The 27,345-nt window shown below is 38.6% G+C and overlaps 1 protein-coding gene across 3 annotated transcripts in view; it reads right to left on the bottom strand.

The window, feature by feature from the left end:
- The window catches only part of LOC149819614 (uncharacterized), a 107,245-nt gene that overhangs the window by 70,902 nt on the left and 8,998 nt on the right, over positions 1-27,345 (bottom strand). For all 3 annotated transcript variants that reach the window (XM_089982842.1, XM_089982844.1, XM_089982843.1), the window contains 2 exons: positions 3,674-3,813; positions 3,521-3,556 (listed from right to left, as the gene is read on the bottom strand). In XM_089982842.1, the coding sequence (XP_089838968.1) occupies positions 3,521-3,556; positions 3,674-3,813 (176 nt within the window). The remainder of the gene's footprint in view (positions 1-3,520; positions 3,557-3,673; positions 3,814-27,345) is intronic.

Raw genomic sequence — 27,345 nt, 5'->3', positions numbered from 1 at the left:
TAGAAGTAATATAAGCAACTAAAGCCTGATCATGTGCCATCCATACGGCATATGCCGGATTAGGGATATTATCTGTAGCAGTCACCGAACTAGTAGCATCCTTTGTTTCACACAAAATCGATTCAGGCGGGACTGGAGTAGAGCCATCAATGTGACCATATAGACAATGACTTTTAATGAAAGGGACTATTTGACGTTTCCACGTCAAATAGTTGGAATGGGTTAACTTTTGGGAGATGAGTTGGGAGAGGAAACTCGAAGAGAGAGCAGACATGGTTGTGCTGATATAATGCTGGAATGTAAGATTAAAGAAGCACCATTTGACGTGAAATAGAGAAAAGCAATCGAAAAAGAGATAGCACGCAGGAAAACAGCATGCAGGAAGGAGGGCAGAGATTCTAGCAAGAGGTCACATATCAAAAACCAGTATACATGAAAGAAAATCACCAAGATGAACACAGAACACAAGAGAATAACAATCAGAATAGACACAGACAGTATATTTTGACGTGGACAGAAAAAAGAAAAAAAAGGGTTAGGGTATTTCTGTGTTTATATTGACGCAGGCAGAGTATTACGAACGAGGGAGGTAAAAAAAAATGGCGGCAGAAATAACGACTTTAGGGTTAGGGTAGAGAAGACAGATTTGGGAATTTGGATTACCAAGTGACGTTCCGCTCTGATACCATGTAAGAATCTGAATAAGTCTTCAAGATAGAGCACCTTCAAGCTTTGGAGAACAGTCTTCAATCTGAAAATCAAAGTAATAAAAGAGAAGAGATGAAAGGAAGAGAGGAGGGAGACGCCAAAAGGAGAGAGAAAAGTAGGGCACGTTATATTTGTGTCCCTCTTTAATTATGTATATATAGGATCTTCCTCCTCTAAACAAAATACATGAAAACATTACAAGATTTACAAGTATGCCACCGCCCATATGGGGGGGAGCATACGTATGGATATGGATCCCATATTGGATCCATATCCAAGACAAATACAATTCTAACAGAATTGACTTTTAATAAAATATAATAATTAAGAACAATGTAATACGCATTCTGGGATCTCCCATCTAGAGAATGGGGATCTTAGAGATCCGGTCTTGGGGAGACTGTGAGGATACAAAAACTCTGTGGGCTTATTTTGTCCCATGAACCTGATATTGAGGTTCTTTCTCCTGGCCACGGTTTTAGGAAGAGTCTGTCACTTGACCTGGGGGTTGTGTGTTCGACACAGCTGTTGTTTTTTGTACCAAAAAAGTGGCACTTGTGGGTGTGGGGTGTCTCTTGTGTCCCCGACATTAAATGTGGAGGTCTAATGTTCTGAAGGTGATTCGGTCGAGGGCTAAGTTTGAAACCCAGTAATAAAATACAAATTGTGTGTTAAGTTATCCTAGAAACCTAACTTGACCTCGGAGATTATACCCGTTTGGTGTATCCGCGAGCAATGATAATTAAAAAGATGAACTTAAAGTTGTATGCATTTAATAAGGCATGCATATAGAAAAAAGAAAACTTAAATAAAAGAGAACAAAAGGATTCATGCATTGCACAAAAATCATGCATTTTCTTGTTATGCATTAGATCATGCATATTTTAATTGTTCTCATAATCATTACATGATGGTGAGTGTGTAATGTTTATTTCTTATTGTATGTTGAAGTTTTGTTATTTGCTACTGCTTTAATGTTTTTGCATACTTAGCACTTATAATTGTTGCATAAAAAAATTTAAATGCTATAAAATGTCATGTTGCATTTCCCTCAGAATATTGCATGATATTTTATCTTAACTCTTTGTCTCTCCTGTTTCACTAAGAAGTAGTTGTGCTTAGGATTTCGATTCTTACACCCTACTTTATTGGTTTTTCACAAGAACAGATGATCAGTGAAGTCGGCAGCTACTGGGAGGGAACGAGGGTCACACTTGATTCTTAACAGCTTCACTAGTGGATAGAGTGACTCTTTTTTTTTGTCTTTTAGTTATACTGTTTCTTTTAGTTCTTTTGTTTCAGTCAGTTGTTTTGTTACTTTCTGTTGAGCAAAACATTGTCTCTGAAATTGATTCTTGATTCATAAATAAAGAGGTTATTTTGGTTCTTATGAATGATGATTGTAAGTTCCTTTGTGGTGATTGGTCATCCAGTTGGAATTGGAACTGTGAGGACCCCGAGTCTCTGGGAAGTTTTCCGCACTGGTTTTAAAAAAAAAATCTGCATTTTCAAGAGGTATGAGTTGAGGTCGTTACACACAAAGCTAGTCACACATTCCCTTTTTTAGGTATACACAGCAAAGAAAGCAAGCAAAAGAGTTAGGGAGCAAAGCGACCGAGCAACAAAAGAAAGCAAGCAAGGTAAGTGTTCTTTTCTTCTTTCATTCTTTTCTTATTAAGTATTTATAAAAATAAAAATATTTTACATAGCCCACTTACAAGGGCATTTTTGTAATACATGAGTGTCTCTCTCTAATGAAGTGAATGATAACAAAAATAAGAAAACAATATGACATGCATACCTTTTTTACTTATTCTCTCTTTATCTCTCTCCACGTCATTTGCTTTTTACTCTCTCGCTTTCTCTCGACTCCCACTACTAACATGAGACACGGAGCCCAACACACTTTAGACTGTATCACGATCGCGCCATGTATTAAAATGTGTTGGATTTCTAGTCCACACATGTCATCCGTGACATGAGGCCATTTGGGCATGTCACCGTGACAGTATACTTGTAGGGTAGGGACCATCAAGGTTGTTACTCTTTTAAGTTTTTAACTCATGTTATTGGTTTTGACGATCAGATTTATATAAGCAATAAGGAGATTTTTTTCTTTTGTTCACCTATCACATGGATGCACCCAATCTATACTATATACTATTGTTCACTATCTGACAATTATCACTAAAATTCTGACTTGGCTTCTCCTAAGTAATGCATTCTATTACATGATAAAACTAGCCTTATTTTCCTAAGCTTTGTAGAAGTACTTAAGACATGATGAAATTGGTATTCCAAATCCAAACATGATAAATCAATTCAAGTCCAAGATGTTCAATTAAATTTTCAGATTGAAAATATTGTTGCATAAAATAGATGATAAAGGGAATGGAGAAGGCATCAGTGTATGTCAACAGGCACCATAAATAATTGCGCTGTTTTGGATGTAGAAGCAGACCGATCATATATAAGCAAGACCCAGAAACAAGACACTATCATCTCTACCAACCAGGAAAATTCAACTCTCTAAGCACATGATCAGGAACATGAAAGTATGAGGCATATGTTAGGTGAAATGCCTTTATCTAATATGATGCACAGAACTGGAACTCATTTCAAAAGTTCAACTGGAAATGCTTCTTAGCATTATAAACATTGGAGTTATTGTAGCTAAGATCTACTCAAAGTCACCATTGCTACACACAGATCACAAAAAAGCATATTCCTGCCATTCATCCAGAACCCCAGATATTTCATGACTTCCAAACCCTTCCAGTATAGAAGGAGAAACAGGAAATTCAACACTCACCTGCAATTGGGTTCGAATGTGCTCCAGTTTGGATTCCTGGAAAACATATATGCAAAATACATATAAAAATAGTTTGTACTGGAACTGACAAAACTAATCTACCTAACTTCAAGATTTTGGAAGAGATGATTGAGAATAATGGTCTAAGTTGACCTGTTCTTGTAGTGCTTCCTTTAACTGAGAAACTAGAGTTGCCCTGGTCACTTCAGTACTCTGAAGCTGTGCAATGCATTGCCTCAAAATGGTTTCTTGCTCCTGCAGTTCATTTGCCAAGGTTGATCCCTGCTGATTGCCTGATAAATGACAAGAACAAGGACCAAACTGAATTTCAGCAGTTACCCTATGTATTGAGAATAGAGTGTAACAGCCAGATCATAAAAGCATGTCTATCTCTTCAGAGCTGTCACATAAGTGCGGGTGCGGATGCGGCACTTTAAAAAAGCTTGGGTACAGGGGTGCGGGGAGGGTATATATATATATATATATATATATATATATATATATATATATATATATATATAGTTTTAAGTTAACACTATATGTATGTGTGTGCATTTATATATATAATATAGATAAAAATGGATTTGATTAGGGTTAACTGAATCTACTTTTGGATAGAAATGGACCTCAGTGTGGTTGACTTCACCTAACACAAAGGAAGTTGTGTCCAAGTGTCGCACCCACCTAGGCGTTGGTGCGGTGCCCTATTAGAAGAGTCCGTGTTACATAGCTTCAGAGCAAGCAATGGCTTGCTTTCTAAGATGTATCCATATTCTTCAATAATGTTAGACCTACTAAAACATCATCATACATATAATATTAGACAAAATTACTGTTATTTCTTGTAAACTCCATAAATTTATAAGGGTTTTTCAAAAAAAATGGATTGGATCCAGGTTGGATCCGACCAGATCCGGGTCGGATGTCGACTAACTAGTCGACATCCCCCCCCCGTTACTTTATTTAAACCCCACACAGGGGGGCCTCTTTTTAGAAATAAAGAAAACGAGGCCCGACACCCCGCCTCTCTCTCTGCGTAACCCTCTCACCCCTCAACTCACTCCCATTTCTCCCCCTCGTTGGGATCGCCAGGCCCGACGCCCCTCCCGCCCCGCCTCTCTCCCCTTGTCTCTCTCTCTCTCTCCCCGATCTTATCTTCCCATCTCCCTCTTTTCCCCCGACCCTCTCTCTCTCTCTCTCTCTCTCTCTCTCTCTCTCTCTCTCTCTCTCTCCTACGGTGGTTCCCGGAAACCACCATTGGTGGTTTCCCCTCTTCTTCTCCATTGGGACCAACAGGAGGCCCCTCACACCGACTCTCTCCTCCCTCTCTCCCTGCCCATCTTCTGGCGAGCCACGCCAGAGCTGCTATGTCGGCGTCGTGACCTCAAGTGAGTCTTCTCCCCCTTCTTGCTCCTTCACTAGCTTTGGCTTGCCGGGAGAAGGGGTGCCCAGCACCCTCTTCCTTCTCGATTTCAGCTCCTACTGTTATAGTGGGACAGACGGAAGGGGTTGGCTGAGGCCACTCCCCTGCCACCCCCTTTTTCCCTACCGCACCTCCCCCGCTCTTTTTTTTCCTCCTTTTGTGGTTGTCCAAGGAGCCACAACAACCACAACCATGGAGATCACGGTGGCACTCGCGCTTTCGTGGTACCTCCCCTTTTTTTTTGCCTCTCTGTCGCACCACTAGTGATGAGTAGGGGCCTTCGGACCTGCGCCAGCTCTCTCCTTTTTTTTTCCTGTTCTGTCAGCAGGTCGCGGCAGCCACCGCCTCAGGCAGTGACTTGGTCGTTGGCCTCTCCTCTTTCCCCCTGTTGGAGGACCAAGTCAGGCTCGGTCCTGTCCCGGTTTGGGATGGGTTGTGGCTCGACCAGACCCTTACCCCCTGTCCTCTTGTTGTACCTGAGCAACAACAGCTACTGCTATTGCTGTTGTCTTGAGTCAAGTCAAACCAAGCTTAGCCTGTTTCGGTCCAGCTCCCTCGGGTCGGATCAAGTGCACCGAGTTTGACTCGGTTCCACAAAGCCCGGCTCGATCGAGTTGGTTCGAAATGGGTTCAAGTTCGACCGCTGCAACGCGATCATCGCCACTTTCGTCAAAATCTAAAAACTTAACACAATATGATAAAAATCATTTGTAGTGCACCATTTTGACACAATGATCAAGACTCCATATATCTGACACAGTTACGAAAGCACGGACAATATTATAACCTACGCTCGGAATCGTCAAAGATTCGAACCATCTCCAAGGTAGGGAAAAGTTGCATACGAGAACAATGTCAAAATACTTTTAACTTATACGTATTATATTTACATTATAAAGATATATATATATATGTTTTTAACTCAAGGACGCAGTTTTGCGTTCTTGTCCATTTTAAATTACGTTATTTACTTTGTCATCGTGCTATAATGTGCACATGCTCCAGCTTTCTGTAATTTATTTAGCTCGATGTGTGGTTTCACACATCGGGTCCTATTTTATGTTATTTACTTTCTCGTCGCGCTATAATATGCATAGGCTTCTGCTTTATGCAATTTACTTAGCCCAATATACAATTTTGTACATCGGGCCTCGCTTATACAATTTATTTAGCTCGATGTGTGGTTTTACGCATTGAACCCTACATTACGCCATTTATCTTGTCATCGCGCTGTAATGTGCACAGGCTTATACTTTAATATATATGTATTCTATATACATATATAATTTTTATAAAGTACACAGTTTTTGCATACTCTTACATGCTTTAAATTATGCTAGTATGTATTTAGAGGCGCAGATTTGTGCATCCTCGCCGAAACTTGATTTTTTATAGATTTCACATGAGAGATTTCAATCTCAGATTCTTCGATGTCTTAAAAAGCAAAACAAGTATTTTGCATTTGCATATTCGCAACTGAGTTTTCTCTTCAAACCAACATAACAAAAAGACCTCGACTACATAGCCTTCAGTGGTACATACGCCAGGTCTTTTTTTGTATCCGGAATGACCTAGATATTGAAATTTTCAAATATTGCCTGAATTTTTTTTTTTTTGAGAAACCAATATCTTTCTCATCATAGTGGTACTATCAGACATGCACGACATGTTAGTACGATGATGATTGGACTGGAGGTTTATGGTAACCTCGTAGTGCAACAATATACTCTGATTAAAAGAAAATCACATAAAAAGAGATGATCGCCTTCACAAGCAAGATGCTCGATTTGGTTTAAAAGAGCAAAGCATATTTAATAGGTTGTCACATAAAATAAGAGCTGATGTAACCCTTTATTCTTTGGTTCTTTCAAGAGAGAAGATAGGATGGTACAAAACCTCTGATGAACAAGTTGTTAACAACTATCCTCCTCGAGTAGCAATGACTCGGTCTTTCCGGTCATCGAAGTTAGGGGACTGGGCTACCAAATATTATCCTAAGTGGTAGATCCCAATGACTTCTGCAGAAGTTCAGATGCATCTCCCGGTAACAAGTGGCCTCTGGAGAATTCTCTCTCGGTTAGGTCGCCCCCTTGAGAACGGACTCAGCTAGTTGTCTGAGGTACTAAAATACATAGAATAATAAACTTGCAGGCAGTCTCAGTTGTTTCTACGATTATCCTGTGCGTACACACAAGTCAGTAATTATCGAAACAAGAATAGCATATTCATTTTACTTATTCAGAAAATGCACATCTCAAAAGGAATAACGCATATGTTAGTCTAGTTCTCATTTTTTATATCTATGCATGTACCGGGCGTTCATAAGTCTGACTCTTTTTATGGGATACAAGTGATGATTAAGTTGATGCGGCAAGCGATGACGTGATGATATCAAGAACCCACTCTCTCTGTTGTTTCGCTCCTGAGCACGTTTTGTAATTTTGTATAAGAGTTTCTTTTGTAATACTTCACTTTGTGTAAACTTTAATCATCAAAAACTTGTTTAAAGCTATGTGGTTTCAATGATTGTATCGAGATGCAAATCCATTGTATAAAGGAAAGTTCGTCTCTAATGCGCCCAAGGTTTGTTGACTTGTTATTTCAAACATTGTTTTTCACTAAACTATCATTTTAAACCCTGAAAAAGGATTGATTGCAAAGTTTTAATTTTTTTTTTAAAGTTTACAAGTTCGAGATTTTGAGGCGTTACATTTCCAATATTAAAATATTGTGGATATACCACCCAAGCCATTCAAGGTATGTACAAAATATAACATATTCACTATTCAGACAACCCAAGGCAACTTACTGCCATAACTTTGATGTGATTAAAGATACTACATGATCGATGCAGTCTCTCTTGATGTTCCAAATTCACTCTTCACTTGACAGTTTTGGAGTTGAAACTTGATCAGGTCACTCAGATCTGCACTATATATTGGGGTTTTTTTTTTCAATTTAAACAAAGGCTGCAGGTCTGAAGCGATTAGAAACACAGCAAGTCTGTTCAGGTTGAAGCAAATTTTACTTTGTAGTTTCCTCAAAAATAAATGACCTTAGATATACGGCCCCACAAAACAAGAGAGAATATAGAGGAAATAATGAATGATCAGAAAAAAACTTGAGAAAAAAAGCCATGAAATGGGAGAATGAAAGAAGAAACTACCTGATGTTGCTACGCCATAATATTACTAAAGTACCACTGCTACTATTTCTCCACAAAACTGAGATAGAGTGCAAGTGTATTTGTTCAATACCAGATAGGACCTAAATTAACTAGATTAGATTCGCACTGGGTGTTTAAAATCATATCACGGCTGCATACCCATGTTGGCCAAATCTAGGCTAAAGTTACACTACACTAGTGCACTGGATTTGGGTACAACAAACTTCAAGTGGAGAAACATCATGAAAAAGAAAGTTAGCAAGGTGAGTATTTTGTTCTTAAAGTTGGTCTTTGTCAACCATTGACAAACTCCAGATGCAGCTAATAACGAGTTTCTAGTGTCAGCTAGTCCTTTGGCATCCAAGTGCTTTAGTTTGAATTAAGAAAAAAGCTTTTCCACCTTTATTATTTGCAAATAAGATCAATTTATTTTGCATAATGACATGGAGGAAACTCTAAAAGTTCACAACTAATTATTGTTTGGTTTATGACTTTATATGATGGTTTTCCTTATTAAATATTTTACTTATTCACAAGTCAAAAGAGCTACAAATTGGCATTTAATATTTTATTTCCCAAATGAATTCCTATACCATTTCCTTTCTGTTTCTAGATGCCTGAATTCTTTATAAATTTGAATCATAGTCACAAATATCAGTATCGGCAATATCTTGGCGAGGCTATTTCTCGCGATATTATCGGTTTGGTGATAAATCTCGAAAATTCTTGGGACCTAAAAAATAAAAATAAAAAAAATAAGTAAGAAAATTTCATGTTTAGACAAAAAAAAGTACATATATAATGAAAGAAATAAGTAAAATATGTAAAAGAAAGAACAAAAACATATTTTAAATGTAAAAAATAAATAAAAAGTACAAGTAATTGATAATATCGTGATAATTTTGCGATAATATCATGATATATATAAATGAAACTATGGGACCAACCCATAAGTAACGCTTGTTAAGTTGTACATGTATATATATATATATATATAATATATATATATATATTCACATATATGTATATATATTCTATTTATAATGATGTAATATGTAACACCCACTAGGGGTATTTTTGTCATTGCACAAGTATTGTAATAGAAAGTTCTCATTAAGGGCACATTAGTACTTTTACTTCTTTTTTTGTCCTTTGTTTTTACAAGGACTATTTGGTTAAATACCAAATAGAGTTGTTGGAACAATCCAACAACTCTATTAAGATTGGCTCTTGTGTATAAATAGGGGCTTCGTCCCCCTTCATTCTCTAATACTTCCCTTAAGCTTTCATGCTCAATAAAATGTTTATTTTTATATTTTTGTGCTCTTTTTAATTCTTTAATGTCTTGTATGCACTAAGTACTTGTGTAGTGCCTTAGTGCTCTTGTATTGTCCTTTAGTTGGACTTGTGTATGTGTATGTGAACTTTGTATTTATGATCATGTAAGCCCTTAGAGACCGTTGTTTGTATTTCTGCATATTTCATTACATGGTATCAAAGCCAAGAAATTCTTTTTGGTGTTTTGCCCTTTTTGGGATTCTTTGTTTCAAGCTCACGTTTCGTGAAGGTTTGTAATCAATGTGTAGCTTGGATTCAAGAGAAATCTTGACCCAGTATGTATCTTAAATCGTTAATGTTACTTGAGTTATCTATCTCATGGATTATGCATGAGAAAGCACTCATTTTCTTATCTTTTGAAAAGTTATTTGTTTTTTTTGTTAAAAAAAACTAAAAGCTTTAAAAGCTTTTCAAAATTATTGTTGGGTTCATTTTTATTAAATGTTGTATAAGGTTTACAAAAATTGTTTGGTCTTATGAAATGATATATGTGTATGCTTTTATGAGATCTAGGTTGAATCTTAGATTTTTTAACTTGATTTATTTAATATATACGCATATGATCTAGTATTCTTGAGCATGTGTTGTTGGCATTTAGATGCTTTATTCGAACACTTCATGGTTATAAATGTCAAATCATGTTCGTATTTATTGTTATATTGAAATTTGTTTTGTTTTTAAAAAATTGCCAAATACTTTAAAATTATTTAAATTAATTATTTTAAAATGGTTTTGTGTGTCATTCACAAGTATGATTTTATGAGTTTTTTGCTTAACTTGTGTTTGATTTTTTCTTTCTTTTTGATGTAATTTTATGTGAAACACAAAATATTTTATGAACTATTAAAAATTATGTGGTTCGGATCTTAGTGATCATGGACACCTTGTTATTTTTGAAATTTGAATAAATGATTTTATATTGATATATGATCCTTGTGCACTTGTGATTGTCTTACATACACATCAATGAATGGGATTGTCTATTCGTGTATAAGGTATTGAGCATGATCTCTTCTTATAGGAATTATTCACTTTTATGAAAGCATTTTAAAAAGATTAAAATTAGTTATGTTATTGTGAGTTTATCTTGTGGACCTTTTTTTTTTTAGGCCCTTGTGATTGTGTTATTTCTTAGTCCCATGGTTCTTTAATGAACATTATATTATATGTTTTTTGCATGAGATTTAAGTATCGTATTTTTTGCATACATGGTATTAATAAAATATTAATTTGAGAATTATGTGAGTCTTCTTTGTAGATAACCGTTGAGGGTGTTATAAGTGTTTTCTTCATGGTTCACTTTAGTACTTGTCCATTTTTGTATTGATGGACATGCTTGTTTGTAATAGAAGACTCTCATTGATGGACATTTTGTCTTGTCGTATGATTGCATTTGTATCATTATACCTCACATGAGTTTTAAGTGTTAAGTTTCTTTTGCACACTTGTGATATTGAATGAAATACTATTTTTGTATTCTGCCTTCTTGTGTGTACTCTTTGTGGGTTTGTGAGTGAATTCCATAGTAGATTCCTTATTGATGTTTGTCCACTTTTGTATCTATTTGGTGGACTTTGTTCGTGATTAAAGGCCTATTCATTCTAAGTTTTTCATCTACCTTTATCGGTTTTGATTTGAAACTTTGTTTTTTTTTCAAATCGATTTTTATATATGAACCCCCATATTTAGAAATTGATTTTCATGTGCTTGCATTGCCTTTTCATAGCATTTATCTTGTCCATCACAGAATTTTATATGATGCATCATCTCTTTTTGGCCTTGTTAGATTAGAGTTAGTCGTTGAGGTGAGTTATGTGTGCACCTCATGTCATCTTACCAATCTAGATTCCCAAGGGTTATGAGTGATGTGTTGTCATTTGTCTAGCGTTTGATTAATGATTGATTGGCCTCTGAACTCATTATTGTTGGTATTTCAAGTTAGCCATTGAAGCGAGTTATGCGTGCACTTCAAGCCATATTATCAGTCTTCAATTATCAAAGTTTATGAGTGCCGTGTTGACACTAGAATTTGATCTAATTGATAGTTGATTGGCCTCCGGATCCATGTTGCTTTTGTTGAACCAGAGATGATTGTTGGTGTGAGTTGTGTACCTCATTTTTTGTCAGTTTAGATTGTTAGCTTATAGTTTAATCTTTGATTCTATGAGTGTATTGTATCTCTCATTTGTTTATTTTGTCATTATTATTATGTTGGGTGCTTATACTTATGTTTATTTGTGATGTCTATCTATTTTTTAAACCATGATGTTTCAAAAGATTGTTAAAATTGATATCCTTATTCTTCTTGGTAACATTAGTTTTTTTTCATTATAAGCTCTCTTACCTCGTGTGTTTTCTCCTATTATGTATCTTATTTAAGCGTCATTTTATGTAAACAAGAAATGTTGCTTTTCAATGTGGTGAGTTATGTGCATCTATTAGTCATTAACACTTTTTGTATATTTGTTTAGCCCATAAGTGGCATTGTGATTATGTACTTGTTCTAGTAGCTGATACACTTGAATTTTGAGGATTGGAGGTCTATTAAGGTGATTGCTTATGGTGGTAGAAGTGATGTTGAGATTTGTAAATATCATTCATCTTGTTATGTTGGATTTTTAAAGAATCTCTCCATGAAATTTCAAAACCTTTTTTCTACTTATTTTTTCTTGTATGAAAAAATGTTTATTGATAAAATTTTGTACATCTTATGTGCATTTCATATATATATATATATATATATATATATATATATATATATATATATATATATATATATATATATATATATGTGTGTGTGTATATTAAGATTGTTATTTGGTCCTTTATGCTTAAACCTATTCTAGGTTGTGTGAGTAAATCCTAATGGGTTATTGTAAGATTGCTCTCATTCATTATTATCTGCATTAAACATGTTTTAATTGCATATACATATGTTTCGTACTAATTATATTGATCACATTATTGTATCATAAATTTAATTAACTCCTCTTTTCTTGAGGGTTCTTTTTTTGAATTGTTATACTTTATATGCATGTTGTTGATGATTTGTTTTATTTGAAGTGATTTTCTAAAACTTCGAGATATTATTAATGTACTATGTCACATGGGTGTGGGTGCGGGGATTCGGCACTTCCAAAAAACCCGGGTGCCGGGGTGCGGCAGGGGCATATATATATATATATATACATATCATGTATAGTGTATATGTATGAATGTATGGTAGTTGTTAAGGTCCATGACATTTATGCATGTTAGCACGTTCACCACAATTTTATGCCCCTAACAAATTTAAAAATTGATATGGTGATTAGGTGTATTAATTGTCACAATTATGGACATTTTAGTAATTTTTATTAGGAAAACATATTAATAATTGTGCATTTTGAATGCACAGCTAATAAGTGTGTAACTTATTTTTACACAAAATTGCAAAAATAGCTACTGGTGTCCATTAATGCATGGAACCGTCAAGTCATTTTTAAACTTCAAGGATGTATTTTATGGTCATGTGTTAACACCTGCAGATGGCTATGGAAGTCAACACACTTATTAACTTCCTAGACTGATCCCTCTTCATGAGAAGCCTTTTGCTTTATGTTTTTTTTTTAGATGTATATCTGAATGTGTGCCCAACTTGCTTTTTACCATTTTTTTATCTTATATGATTGTACCCAAAGATGAAAGTGATGAGTTGTGGAGCCTGATTCATTGTTTTTGCCCTTGCAGGAAAGGTGGTCCAAGCGGGGCCGCCCCTGGCGGGGGGTTATAGGGGGGCAGCGCCCCACCCAAAGAATTTTTTTTTAAAAATCTGCAGCCCATTTCATAGGGCAAAAAAAATTTAAAAAAAAATCCAAAAAAAGGACAAAAATGACCCTGGGTGCGGTCAACGCACCTACGGTCCGGTTGACTGCACCCGGTGCCGCACCCGCATCGAGTCGCGTCGACGCGGGTGCGGCACCTTGCTAGCCGAATCCATGTGACATAGTTAATGTATGATTATTTATCTCTTCTTGATAATTTATATGTTCTATAATAATTAAATTCTCTTGTGATCAATATTTATGTTTTCTCGAAAAACAAGTTGATTTGGGGCTTATGATTGTTTAATGTTGATTTCATAAAAAGTTATCCTTGAGGTATGCTCCTCCTATCTTGCTTGAATTATTACTAATGTTTCTAAAAATATTAAAATTATTGTCCCTTTGTTTAAAAATTCTACTTGTGCTATTTTTTTTTGTTAGAATATCTTCTTTTGTATAGTTGGAACATTTGTTTTGTTCTCTCTACAAGTTCTTAAAGATGTGATGGATTGAGAAAGGAATATTTTCAATGCATCATACCATGAAGATAGATAGAGATAGCCGATAAAGGTGTTTCGAGAAAACACCTATGCCTTCATCCCAAAACAACAACAACAACAACTATGCCTTCATCCCAAAACAATTGGGGTCGGCGATATGAACCAACAAAGAAAATCATTATGGGTCTTCCACATAAATCCTTCTCCTCCATTCATTTCTATCCAATGTCATGTCCTCGGTGAGGTTCAAAGCATTCATATCCTTTCTTATCACCTCCATCCATGTCTTCCTAGGCCTACCCCGACCTCTTTTAACTAATATATTTTCCCATTTCTCCACCCTTCTAACTGGAGCATCATTAGGCCTTCGCCGAATATGTCCAAACCAACGTAAACGATTCTCTCTCATCTTATTTTCAATGGGTGCAACGCCTACCTTCTTACGTATCTCCTCGTTCTGAATCTTATCTTTTATTGTATTTCCACACATCCATCTCAGCATACGCATCTCAGCTACACTCATTTTTTGAATATGATGTCTCTTGGCAGCCCAACATTCCATACTATATAGTAAAGCGGGCCTAATAGTCGTCCTATAAAACTTTCCCTTCAACCGCAATGGCATTCTACGATCGCACAACACTCCAGTTGCACTCTTCCATTTCATCCACCCAACCTTTATCCTATGATTTACATCTCCATCAATTTCTCCATACTTTTGAATAATAGATCCCAAATATTTGAAAGAATCATCCACCGGTATTTCGTGCTCACCAAGCTTCACTACACTCCCATCACTACTTCGTTGCTTACTAAATCAACATTCCATGTATTCTGTCTTACTCTTACTCAACTTAAAACCTCTTGCTTCCAATGTCTGTCTCCATAATTCTAACTTAGCATTAACCCCAGCTCTAGACTCATCAATCAAAACAATATCATCAGCAAACAACATACACCACGGCACATTTTCTTGAATTGATCTCGTAAGCTCATCCATCACTATAGCAAATAGGAAAGGGCTTAAAGCAGATCCTTGATGTAACCCAACCGTTATAGGAAAATTGGTTGTTACCCCTACACAAGTGCGGACATTGGTTACTACTCCTTCATACATATCTTTAATTATACTAATGTACTTGAGAGAAACACCTTTCTTCATCATTGTCCACCAGAGAACGTCCCTAGGTACTCTATCCAAAGCCTTCTCCAAATCAATAAAAACCATATGCAAATCTTTGTTCCTCTCTTTATATCTCTCAATAAGTTGTCTAAGAAGATGTATAGCTTCCATAGTTGATCTTCCAGGCATAAAACCAAATTGATTCTCCGATATCATGACAATCTTCCGCAACCTAGACTCAATCACCCTCTCCCAAAGCTTCATAGTATGACTCATGAGTTTTACACCACGATAGTTTGTGCAATTTTGTATATCACCCTTATTCTTATATAGAGGCACCAAAGTACTCTTCCTCCACTCATTAGGAGTCTTATTTGTCCGCCAAATCTTGTTAAAAAGATTTGTCAACTATTTTAAACCTTTCTCTCCCAAGTATTTCCAAGCCTCGATAGGTATACCATCTAGGCCAACTGCCCTTCTTGATTTCATTTTCTTCAAAGCCTCTGCAATTTCTTTCTTTAGAATCTTGCGCATGAAGTCACGATTCATCTCATGAAAAGGAATTGAAAAGTCTCCAAGATCCTGAGCATGACTTTCATTAAATAGCTTATCAAAATAATCTTTCCATCTCTCCTTAATCTCCTCATCTTTGACTAAAACCTTTTGTGTTTCATCTTTGATACGTCTAACCATACCCAGATCCCTCGATTTCCTATCTCTCATCTTTGCAAGCCTATAAATATCCTTCTCACCCTCTTTGGTATCCAACTTGTCATAAACCTCCTTATATACCTTATCCCTCGCGTTCTGAAATACTTTTTTAGCTTCCTTCTTTGCTATCATATACTTCTCCAAATTCTCATTATCATGATTTTTTCTTAGATTTCTATAGCACTCTCTTTTAACCTTAATAGCTAATTTGACATCCTCGTTCCACCACGATGTATCCTTACCTAGCGGTGCACCGCCTTTAGACTCACCCAATACCTCCTTAGCCACCTTTCTCATGCCACCCGCTATCTTATTCCACATAGATTCTGAATCCTCCTCGAGACACCAATCAACTTCCTGAACTACCCGCTCTACAAACATTCCTTGTTTAGCTTCTTTCAGTGCCCACCACTAAAATATATAAAATTACAAGATTTCGGTAATATAATTTAACACCCCCCCTTAAACTTAAGGCAAGATGACCGAAAGTTTGCCAAAAAGAAAGTTGAAACGAGGAGCACAAAAAGTTTTGGTAAAGAAGTCTGCCAACTGATATTCTAAAGTTACATATGGAAGATCAATGACCCTTTTCAGATATGTTTCCCGAACATAGCGGCAGTTCATCTCAATGTGTTTAGTCCGCTCATGAAAAGTATGATTTTTGGCAATGTATATTGCACTCTTGTTATCACAGCATAGCTTGGTGGTCCCTTCTATTGTGATCCCCATGTCTTCGAATAGCTGATGAATCCATACAATTTTCATGATAGTAGTTGTCATGACACGATATTCAGCTTTTGTTGAGGATAGATACACTTTTTGTTGCTTTTTACATCTCCATGAGATCAGTGAATCTCCTAAAAACACACAAAAACCAGTGGTGAAGTGATGGTTATTTGGGTCACCTCCCCAGTCAGAGTCAGTATAAGCAATTAATTTTAATTCAGAAAAGGAGGATAAGAATACTCCCTTGTTTAGTGTACCCTTTATGTATATCACAATCCGCAATATGGCACTCATGTAAACTGACGGTGCATGTTGGAACTGATTTGCAGTATGAACTGGATGAGAAATATCTGGTCTAGTAATACTCAGATACATCAATGATCCCACAAGCTGCCTGTAGGGGGTGAGATCGGGGAGAGGAATGCCATCAATCTTCATTTTAGCTCCTACTATAGCAGGAGTTTCACAAACTTTATCATCTGTAATACCTAACATGTCAATAATCTCAGATGCAAGCTTAGTTTGAGACTAAAAATACCCTCTATGAGAGTATGTCACTTGAATACCCAAAAAATAAGTTAGAAATCCCAAATCAGACATTTCAAATATATCCTTTAAAATTGATTTTATGTTTTTAATGTTATTATCATATCATCTACATACAAAAGCAGAATGACAATCACTGCATTGGTTTTTTTAACGAATAAAGCAGTGTTAGTGAAACAGGAAGAAAACCCATTTTCTAACATTACGGAGTTAACCTATCATACAAAGCCTTGGGGGCTTGTTTTAAACCATAAAGGGTTTTTGGAAGGCTAAGCACTTTTCCTTTGGGAGTCTTCATTCCTGGTGAAGCATCCATATATACTTCTATATATACTTCTTCATTTAAATCGCCATTTAGGAAGGCATTTTTAACATTCATTTGATAGATGTTCCATTTGTTAATTAAGGCAATGTTGATGAGGCATCGAATAGTGACCATTCGAATCACAGGTGCAAACGTTTCTTCATAGTCAATCCCGTATTCTTGACTATATCCCTTTGCAACTAACCAAGCTTTATATCTCGCAAGAGATCCATCGCTCTCAGTCTTTACCTTAAATACTCATCTGCACCCTATTGCTTTCTTACCCTGAGGAAGAACTTGAAATTCCCAAGTCTTTGCTCTGTTGAGAGCTGAAAGTTCGCATTTCATTGCTTTCAGCCACTCATCATTCATTTTGGCTTCTTCGAAGTTCCTGGGTTCTACATAGGAATCAATGGCGCTAAGACAGGCTCTATGTTTAGCAGTAAAGGAATCAAATGAGATGAACCTAGAAGGCATCTTTCTATTTCTCTCAGTTCTTCGTAGAGTTTCATCATTTGTTGGATTGGAACCACTAGGTTCACAGTATTTTTCAATCGCACCCCTAAAATTGTTTTTGTCTCTATGAGTATATGTTATAGGGCTATGTCACACGGACTTGGCTCCAAGGTCGACGCACCCGCGTCGACATGCACCGACACGGGTGCAGCTCGGACTCGGTCAACCCGACCCTGGGTGCGGTCAACGCACCCAAGGTCATTTTAGTCCATTTTTTGAATTTTTTTATTTTCTGGGCTACAGAATTTAAAAAAAAAATTCTTGAGGGGGGCGTTGCCCCCCTATAACCCCCCCTGGACCCCCACCCCCTGACCGCGCCGGGGGGAACCACCTTCCCCTCCTGTAAGGAAAAAAAACCCTGAATCAGGCTTCACAACTCATCACTTGTCCCCTAATGGGCACAAATTTGACAGAGTCTTTATATATATATATATAGCCGAGTCCCCGTGTCCAAAAATTTTGAAATCACGTTGCACCCGTGTCGCACCCGCACCCACACCAGCACCCATGTGACATAGTTATAGGGTCTCTCGATGCCCCTTCATCACTATGTTGGGAGATAGGAGGATGAAAGGGAATATCTTCTTCGTCTTTTTTATCATTGGCCTCATTAGACATGAGATCATCGTCACTATCATCATCATAAGCTAATAATTCAAATAAAAAAGAGTAATCCATGTTTTCTTTAAAAGGTTCACTTCTTCCAAATCCATTAACATTTTTCAAAAAACTCACATTTTTGGAAACGTATAACTTATCATTCTTAATATCATAACAGCGAAACCCTTTTTGGGTTTCAGAGTATCCAAGAAAGGCGCAGGCAATGGCTTTCGGTGAAAGCTTGTCGTTCTTGTCAGTAAGAACAAAGCATTTGCAACCGAAAATTCTCAACCGTCTATAGTCGGGTTCTTTGGAACATGGTTTTAAAACTCGCCGAGTCAACTCGGTGACTCGACTCAGCTCGGCCCTCCAACGAGTCAACCCGACAAGGTAAACTCGCTTTACGAAAACTCGGTCTTGACTCTGCCGAGTTTTGGGCACTTTTTCATTTTTCAAAGGCTATGGGCAATTTTTTCATATGTAAGTGTTCATTTTTCAAAGAACAAATAGCATAATAACAATAGGCTTGCTAACTTAATATAAAATCACAAAATTAGTAAAAGTCTATCAAATTTCACATGTCCATCATTCATTCCTTTTGGTAGCTCCAGGTAAGGAATCAAACCCAGTACCCCTCAATGAACATAGAGTGGATCCACTAATCCAGCTAACATAATTGATTCCTCATGCAACCATCTCTGCAACACTGACTTTGTTTGCATATTGATACTGCATACCAGGTGGTTGAAACTTGAAACACTAGATGAAAGTCATAGTTATTCTTCTATATCCTCCATCAGATCCCACTTGAAGTGGCTCCTGTCAAAACTCCAAATCCTCCTCCTAAAGGGTTTGAGTTTATTTCTTTCATTAAAAGTTCTGTGAGACCTACACAATAGTTGGCAGCCTGTTCAAAACCAACAGCATAAAATGCCCACATTTATCATTATAATATATATACATCACAGCATTCTCATTATCCAAAGCTTATATGCATTTATGTGCAGATATATAAGGCATGGTCCAATCAACTCTACATCAGACAGACGCTCACAAATATCAAGATAAAGTTCAATGTTCTCAAAATTTTGCAAGGATTTTCTGAGGCCATGCAACACAACAGCTATGTCCATATATTTAGGATATAAACCATGATCGAGCATGGCTATTAAAGTTCTTAAAGCTAGTAACTAAGTCATTCTTTATATATTGTCTTGAAAGACTTGTTCTTGCTTGTGTAGTTTCTTTAGTAAATGTGAGATTTGAATTAAGAGCAGTTTTACTTGATGTTATTTTACTTATTAGTCAATTAAATTAGTAATTAAGTCATTTTACGAACCTTTATATGTTTAAATGACAAATTATATATTGTCTTTCTTTTAAAATCAAAAGTTAACAAAACCCGATCCGAGTCACCGAGTTGACCCGCCGAGTCACGAGTCAATAAAGAACGAGTCGAGTCTTGAATCACGGGTTTTAAAACCTTGCTTTGGTATATAACATTTCAAAAGGCAAGATATTGTTCAAGTTTTTCGAAGGTAGCCAATTTATTAGATAGACAGACGCTAAAGCAGTTTCGGCCCAAAAACTTTTTAGAATGTTTTGAGAAATAAGTAGAGTTCGAGTTGTCTCTATTATGTGTCTATGGTTTTGTTGAAGTCGACTAGGGAGACGACCTGAAAAAAAAAACAGAGAGGAGAGAGAGAGGAAGGAAAGAATCGTATTTCATATTTTGATAGTTAGGTCTAATCTCACTTAAATAGAGAGATTAGACACACCTTATTTACAATAATGCCCCTGTCACATATGAGTAGTTACTAAACTACCCATATGTGACGACTACTTCTTAACACTCCCCCTCAAGCTGGAGCATATATATCAATAATGCTCAGCTTGTCACAACATTTTTAAAAATTTAAAGTCGCTAAAGGTTTTGTGAAGACATGAGCAATTTGGTTTTCTGAAGGTACGTGCTTGGTGCAAATGTACCCAGTCTGAACCAGGTCACGTACGTAGTGACAATCCACCTCAATATGCTTTGTCCGTTCATGAAATACTGTGTTATTAGCAATATAGGTGGCAGCTCTATTATCACATATCATCTCCATAGGTAATGAGACTTTCACTTGAAGATCAGTCAACACATATTTAACCCACATCATCTCAGCAGCAGTTTGAGCCATAGCCCGATATTCTGACTCAGCGCTTGACCTGGCAACAACAGTTTATTTCTTGCTTCTCCAAGTAACCAGATTCCCTCCAACAAACACACAGAATCCAGTTGTGGACTTTCTGTCAACAATCGACCATGCATAATCTGCATCTGAATAGGCAGTAACATCTAAAGACAGGTTTTGTTTAAACCATAGTCGTTTACCAGGGGAGAACTTTAGATATTTGAGAATCATCATAACAGCATCCCAGTGAGTCTTTGTAGGTTTGTCCATAAATTGACTTATCTTGCTCACTGCAAAAGATATGTCAGGTCTGGTCACAATCACGTATAATAGCTTGCCAACCAAGGAGCGATAACGGCTACAGTCCACGTACTCGGATTTTTCATCAAACATATGAGACTTGGGATCCATAGGAATCTTTGCAGGTTTGGCACCTAACATCCTTGTCTCCTTCAGCAGGTCCAAGACATATTTCCGTTGTGACAGAACTAGTCTATCTTTACTCCTTGCAACCTCTATTCCTAAGAAATATCTGATCAGTCCCGTCCGGGTTAGGGTCAGTCCTGGCTCGGTTACCAGGCTGAGCCCTCTGCCCTCTCTCGTCTCTGCATTTTTTCAACAGCCCGAAAGTGGGCAGACCAGGCTCGGCCGAACCGCCGAGCCCACCCCCTTCCCTTTGTTTCCCCTCTTGCCCAGGAATCGAGCCTGGCTCGGCAGTGGCCTGCCCAGCCATGCTGTGTAGGCCTGACCAAGTTGAGCTCGGTTATTATCGAGCCTAGCTCGATCCCCGCCTTCTGCTAGTCAGAGGCAGCCGAGCTGAGCTCGGTCCTGTGACTATAATGTCATCAACATATACTATCATGACCACAACCCCTGTGTCGGTCTTTTTAATAAAAAGAGAGTGATCTGAGGCAGAGCGGAGAAACCCAAATGCTAACATGATCTCGGCCAACTTGGAGAACCACGCACGGGGACTTTGTTTGAGACCATAGATTGTCTTGTTCAACTTGCACACCTTCGGACACTGCCCCGGAACTTCAAACCCCAGAGGTTGAAGCATGTAAATTGTCTCCTCCAGATCTCCATAGAGAAAGGCATTTTTCACATCAAGCTGACATAGAGACCAACCATGGTGTACTGCGACGGACAAAACATGACGAATAGTCCCAAGGCGAGCGATAGGAGAGAATGTTTCAAAGAAGTCCACCCCATAAGTTTGAGTGTAGCCTTTCGCAACCAGACGAGATTTAAACCTTTCAATCGATCCATCTGAGTTATACTTAATAGTATAGACCCATTTACAACCAACAATACCAACCTCAAATGGAGGATCAACTAAGTCCCATGTTCTTCGAGAAAGCAGTGCATCCATTTCATCCTGCATGGCCTTCGCCCATTTGGGGTCTAGAAGAGCGTGACGGTGATTGAGAGGAAGGTAGCAGATAATGCTAATACAAAATTCTTCATATTTTTCCCAAGTCTGGCCTCGAAAACAAACTGAGAAATAGGATGAAGTGTACATTGTCTTTTTCCTTTCCGAAGAGCAATAGGTAAATCACCATCAACAAGAGAATCGTCAGTAGGGTCAGGATCACTCACCTCTGGAGAAGCTGATGGCACAGGCATAGAGTTGGGTGGAGCTCGATGTGTGTACACCACAGGAGGATTTTTGTAACAAGACGGAGTCGGACTGGGAACACGAGGCTCAAGACAAACAGACTCTAATGGAAAAGGAGGAACAGTAAGAGAGAATGAATCACCTTGACTAGCATGTATTCTTGGAGAAGTACTCAAAAAATATGGAATATAATCAAAAAATGAAACATCCGCACTGACATACTCTCTCTGGGATATGGGATCATAACAACGATATCCTTTTTGGTGCTTAGGATACCCAACAAAAACACATTTTATAGATTGGGGTGACAATGTATCTCGGTTAGGACCAAGTTTATGAGCAAAGCACACACAACCAAACACCTTTGGAGAGATAGGAAAAAGAGGAGCTTCAGGTCTGAGAATTTGAATGGGAATACGATCCCCCACCGAGGTTGAAGGCATATGGTTTATTAGGTATCCCGCAGTTAGAACCGCATCTCCCCAGTAAGATGCAGGCATATTAGACTGAATCATAAGGCAACGGGCAATATTTAGGATGTGTCTATGCTTGCGCTCCGCTACTCCATTTTGTTGCGAGGTATGAGGACAAGTCTGAGGTTGGATCCTAATAACAACTTTGACGCAAGAATTAAACTGAGTTTTTATTTCAATAATCAAAGATTTAAGAATAATGGTGGCTTCAGCCCTATCTTTTAACAAGAATACCCAAGATAATCTGAAAAAATCATCTACAATGACTAAATAATAACGACACTTAGAACGACTAAGAATTCTACTTGGACCCCAAACATCAACATGAAGAAAATCAAACAGATTTTGACTCACAGGACTCTGACTGGACGGAAATGAACTCCTATGATGCTTCCCAAAATGACATGCTTCACACAACAGAGTAGTGGACAGCGAGATGTGAGGAATAACTCTACGCAATTTAAGCAACTGAAGATGACCAAGACGATGATGCCAAAGCAGCGGACTAGAAGAGGACTCAACTGCGAAATGAACAGAGCCAACTGGTTGGTGTAGATAATAGACTTTACCTTCCTCATAGCATCCACCAATCGTCTTTCCCGTCAGCAAGTCCTGAAAAGTGCAACAGGCAGGATCAAATATTACTCGACAATTCAATTCCTTTGCAACACGACTAACAGATAACAAATTTTGAGGGAATGAAGGGGCATGGAGAACATTTGATAACTGAAGAGTAGGGGAGATAGAGATATTTCCCTGGCCAACAATGGGAGAGGAACTCCCATCGGCAAGAACAACCTTTTTATGATTAGCAACACTATTCAACTTTGAAAAATCACATTCATTTCCACACAGATGGCTAGATGCCCCTGAATCAATAATCCACGGTAGAACTAGACGGAATATGAGTCAACAAATCATCATACTCAGCACGAGTGAGTGTAACCGAATCACTAGGAGGAACGGTGGGAGACTCGGGTTTGGCCACTTGTGCTGTAGGAACAACTTTAGCTGAAGATGCAAGAGGTCGTCCATTCTTGTCAAAACATCTATCTTCTAAATGCCCAAATCTTTCGCAATAGGTACACTGGAGCTTGCCTCGTCCTCCCGGGCCTCGACCACGTCCACGACCTCGAGAATTAGGAAGAAAACCTCGGCCTCGGCCATAGGAAACAGACAGAGCAGAGGTTTGTGAGTCTGATTGAGATGAGGGAAGGGACATGGCAAGCCTGCTCAGTCGATTATATGCCTCAGCAAGAGTGGGAACATCTGAGCCTGTCAACATCTGGACTCTGGCAACTGAGAATTCAGTTGACAAGCCAGTCAGGAACCGAGCGACCATGGTATGCTCCTGGTGTAGTTTTTGTTTGTCACAACATAATGGTCTATGAGCATTTAGTCTCTCAAAAGCTGCCTTCACGGAGGCATAATACTGGGCCAAAGTTTGTTCTCTTTGCTGCAAATTATAGATCTCCTATTCTACTTGAAGAATATGACTAACATTGGTTTCTTGAGAATAAGTATCTTGCAAATTATCCCACATTTGTTTTGTAGAGGTGTAATAAATAAGCACATCGGCTACGTGAGGTTGCACACTATTCATATTCCAAGACATCACAATATAATTGTCCTCTTCACATGTAGCATACTTTTCAGTTTTTTTTCGTAGGCTCATTTTCCAACAAAATATGTTTTCGACGATGCCCTGAAACAGACATCATGAACGTACGCGACCATCTAGCATAGTTAGTCTCATCCAACTTTACAGATGATCCATATGAAAAAGGATTTGTAAAGGCCTTATAATCGGACACACTTTCGGTCTTCATGTCTGACCGCTGCATATCAGCCATGAAACTACAACCACACGCAACTACCAACTGCTGAGAACTCAGGTCTGACATGCGCACCAACAACCAGTCTTACACTGTCAGATTTTAATCATACTGATAAAATCTGATATATATATATAAAAAAAAATGTAAACGTAATACGTTGTCCAGATCAGAAACTACTGTGCACACCATCTACCAACCAAAAAAAAACTGATTCTACCAGAGTTGAATCACCCCGATAAAATCTGAACTATTCACCTTAAAAGCTGCAACTAGATGTATACCAAAAAGAAATTTTCGACCTGCATACCACAACTGCATCTTCGGGGAATTTCGACATCAAGTTATCAACGCAACCATCAACAGTCATACCTGCTGCTACGCACCATTGACACGATCAGGGTTTCCCTGCTGCTGCGTGCACATACCTGCTTCATCGACTACAACTTCAGCTGTAATGAATATTGGTTGCATCACCATCAATCAACCTCTTTTATTTCAGACCTCGGTTGTGGTCATGAGGCTCCTGTGAAGCCCAGACCTGTCTTTCACACAACGGTCCAGTCACGGCAGAAGCATCGGCAACCCCAGCGATACTGCAATCGTTCGCATCACCAGCGCACAGAGGCGACTCCCGCGATACTGCAGAGATGTCTTCAGGCAACGACATCTCACGGCGTGAACCTGCAGTCGTTCGCGTCACCTGCGCACAGAGGCGATCCCAGCAATATTGTAGAGAAGTCTTCAGGCAGCGACGTCTCACGGCGGTGGCTGAGCAGCGGCGGCGGCGGCGTTAGGCACCCAGGGTGGATGGCTCTTATACCATGTTGAAGTCGGCTAGGGAGGCGGCCTGGAAAAAAAAACAGAGAGGAGAGAGAGAGGAAGGAAAGAATCGTATTTCATATTTTGATAGTTAGGTCTAATCTCACTTAAATAGAGAGATTAGACACACCTTATTTACAATAATGCCCCTGTCACATATGAGTTGTTACTAAACTACCCATATATGATGACTACTTCTTAACAGCTTTCTTTCGGCTAATCCATTTTGTTGAGAGGCTTTCGGACAATAACTTTGGTGAAGAATACCATGACTTTCAAGATAATTTTTGAATTCACTTGAAAGGTATTTTCCACCTAAGTCAGTTCTAAAAAAATTTAGATTCCCATTGAAGTGATTTTTAATCATCATATGATAGGTTTTAAAGGTCGAAAAAACTTCATATTTGTGTTTAATAAAATAAATCCAACAATATCTCGTGTAGTCGTCAACAAAAATGACATAATATGCAAAACCTCCTATTGACAAAACAGGTGTCGGTCCCAATACATCTGAATGGACAATTTCAAAAGGTCTCACTGTAAACATAAATCTTTGACAAAAAGGTAATTTTTTCATTTTCCCAAATATACAATCGTTGCAATCAGTGTTAATAAAAACGTGGCTCAAGGCGCAAAAAGCGCGCCTCGCCTCAAGGCGAGGGCCTTTGTGCCTTGAGGCGCAAATGCATAGAGGTGTACGCCTCAGAGGCCTTGAGGCGTACGCCTCGAGGCGAGGCGCGCCTCAGGGTGAGGCGCTCATGCCTTATGATTGTGGTCAAATGAGGGTCAAAGCCCTCATTTGACCATAATTAAAATCTTGCCCCCGACCCTAACGAAGGTCGGGGGCCCTAAATAGTCTCTCGCAGCCCCTCTCTCTCTCGTCTCTCACAATCTCTCCCTCTCTCTCGCAGCCTCTCTCCCTCTCTCGCAGCCCATTTCCCATTTCTCACAGTCTCTCTCTCTCCCTCTCTCTCGCAGCCCGCTCCCTCTTTAATCCTCTTTTTTTACTCTATGTTAGCTATCGATCTATTGAAGAATGTGGAGGTGGAAGCCATCATAGGACCACAGAGATTGGGAGATGCAGAGTTCGTCGCTTGATTGGGAGATAGCACTCAAGTTCCCATCATTTCCTTCTCTACTACAAGCCCTTCGTTGTCAACAACTAAGACTCCTTACTTCGTAGGGACTGTGGAGATCGATTCATCCCAAGTAGATGCAATCGTCGCAATGATTAAAGCGTATGGATGGCGACAAGTGGTACCCGTCTACGAAGACTCGAATTTCGGGATGGGGATGATCCCGTTCTTAACCGATGCGCTTGATCAGAATGGTGTTGCAGTTCCTTACAGGTCTCTTCTTCCACCTTCAGCCACCAATGACTTCATCAAGGAGGAACTCAACCAGCTTGCTTCAATGCAGACCCGGGTCTTTGTTGTGCACTTGCCTTCGTCTCTTGGTGCCAAGTTCTTCACTTTAGTTAATAACAATGGCATGATGAGTGAAGACTATGTCTGGATCATCACAAACTCACTAGGGAATTTGTTGGGCTCCATGAATGCTTCGGTGATAGCATCAATGAAAGGTGTCATTGGAGTGAAAACATATGTGCCCCCATCGAAAGCCTTGAGAGATTTCACAGAGAGATGGAGGCGTAGATTCCGACCGAACAATCCTGCAATAGAAGCTCCACCAGAACTCAACGTGTTCGGGGTATGGGCCTATGATACAGCATATGCACTGGCTCTTGCAGTAGAGAAAGCCAATGGTGCAGGCAATTCCAAGTTCATCAATCCAAACATGACTGGGGATTCGACCGACCTTTCGATGTTGGGGATCTCCCCTTCGGGTCCGAAACTGCTGGAAGCAGTGCTGGGGACTAGATTCAGAGGATTGAGTGGTGAATTCCGGCTTGTAGATGGTCAGCTACAGACTAGAATTTTTCAAATTATCAATGTCATGGAGAAGGGAGCAAGAGAAATTGGATTTTGGAGTCTGGATCTCGGACTCTCGCAAAGTTGGAACGGGCAGAACATGAATACGACCACAAACTATTCATGTCCAGCCAGTGTTCTTAAATCCGTCGTCTGGCCCAGCAGCACCACTGATGTTCCAAGAGGTTGGATGATTCCAACAAAGGGGAAGAG

The sequence above is a fragment of the Nuphar pumila genome, chromosome 12, assembly GCF_984573655.1.
Source record: "Nuphar pumila chromosome 12, dmNupPumi1.hap1.1, whole genome shotgun sequence".
Classification (NCBI taxonomy): domain Eukaryota; kingdom Viridiplantae; phylum Streptophyta; class Magnoliopsida; order Nymphaeales; family Nymphaeaceae; genus Nuphar; species Nuphar pumila.
The sequence above is the reverse complement of the archived record's forward strand: the minus strand, read 5'-3'. Positions and strand labels throughout refer to the sequence as shown.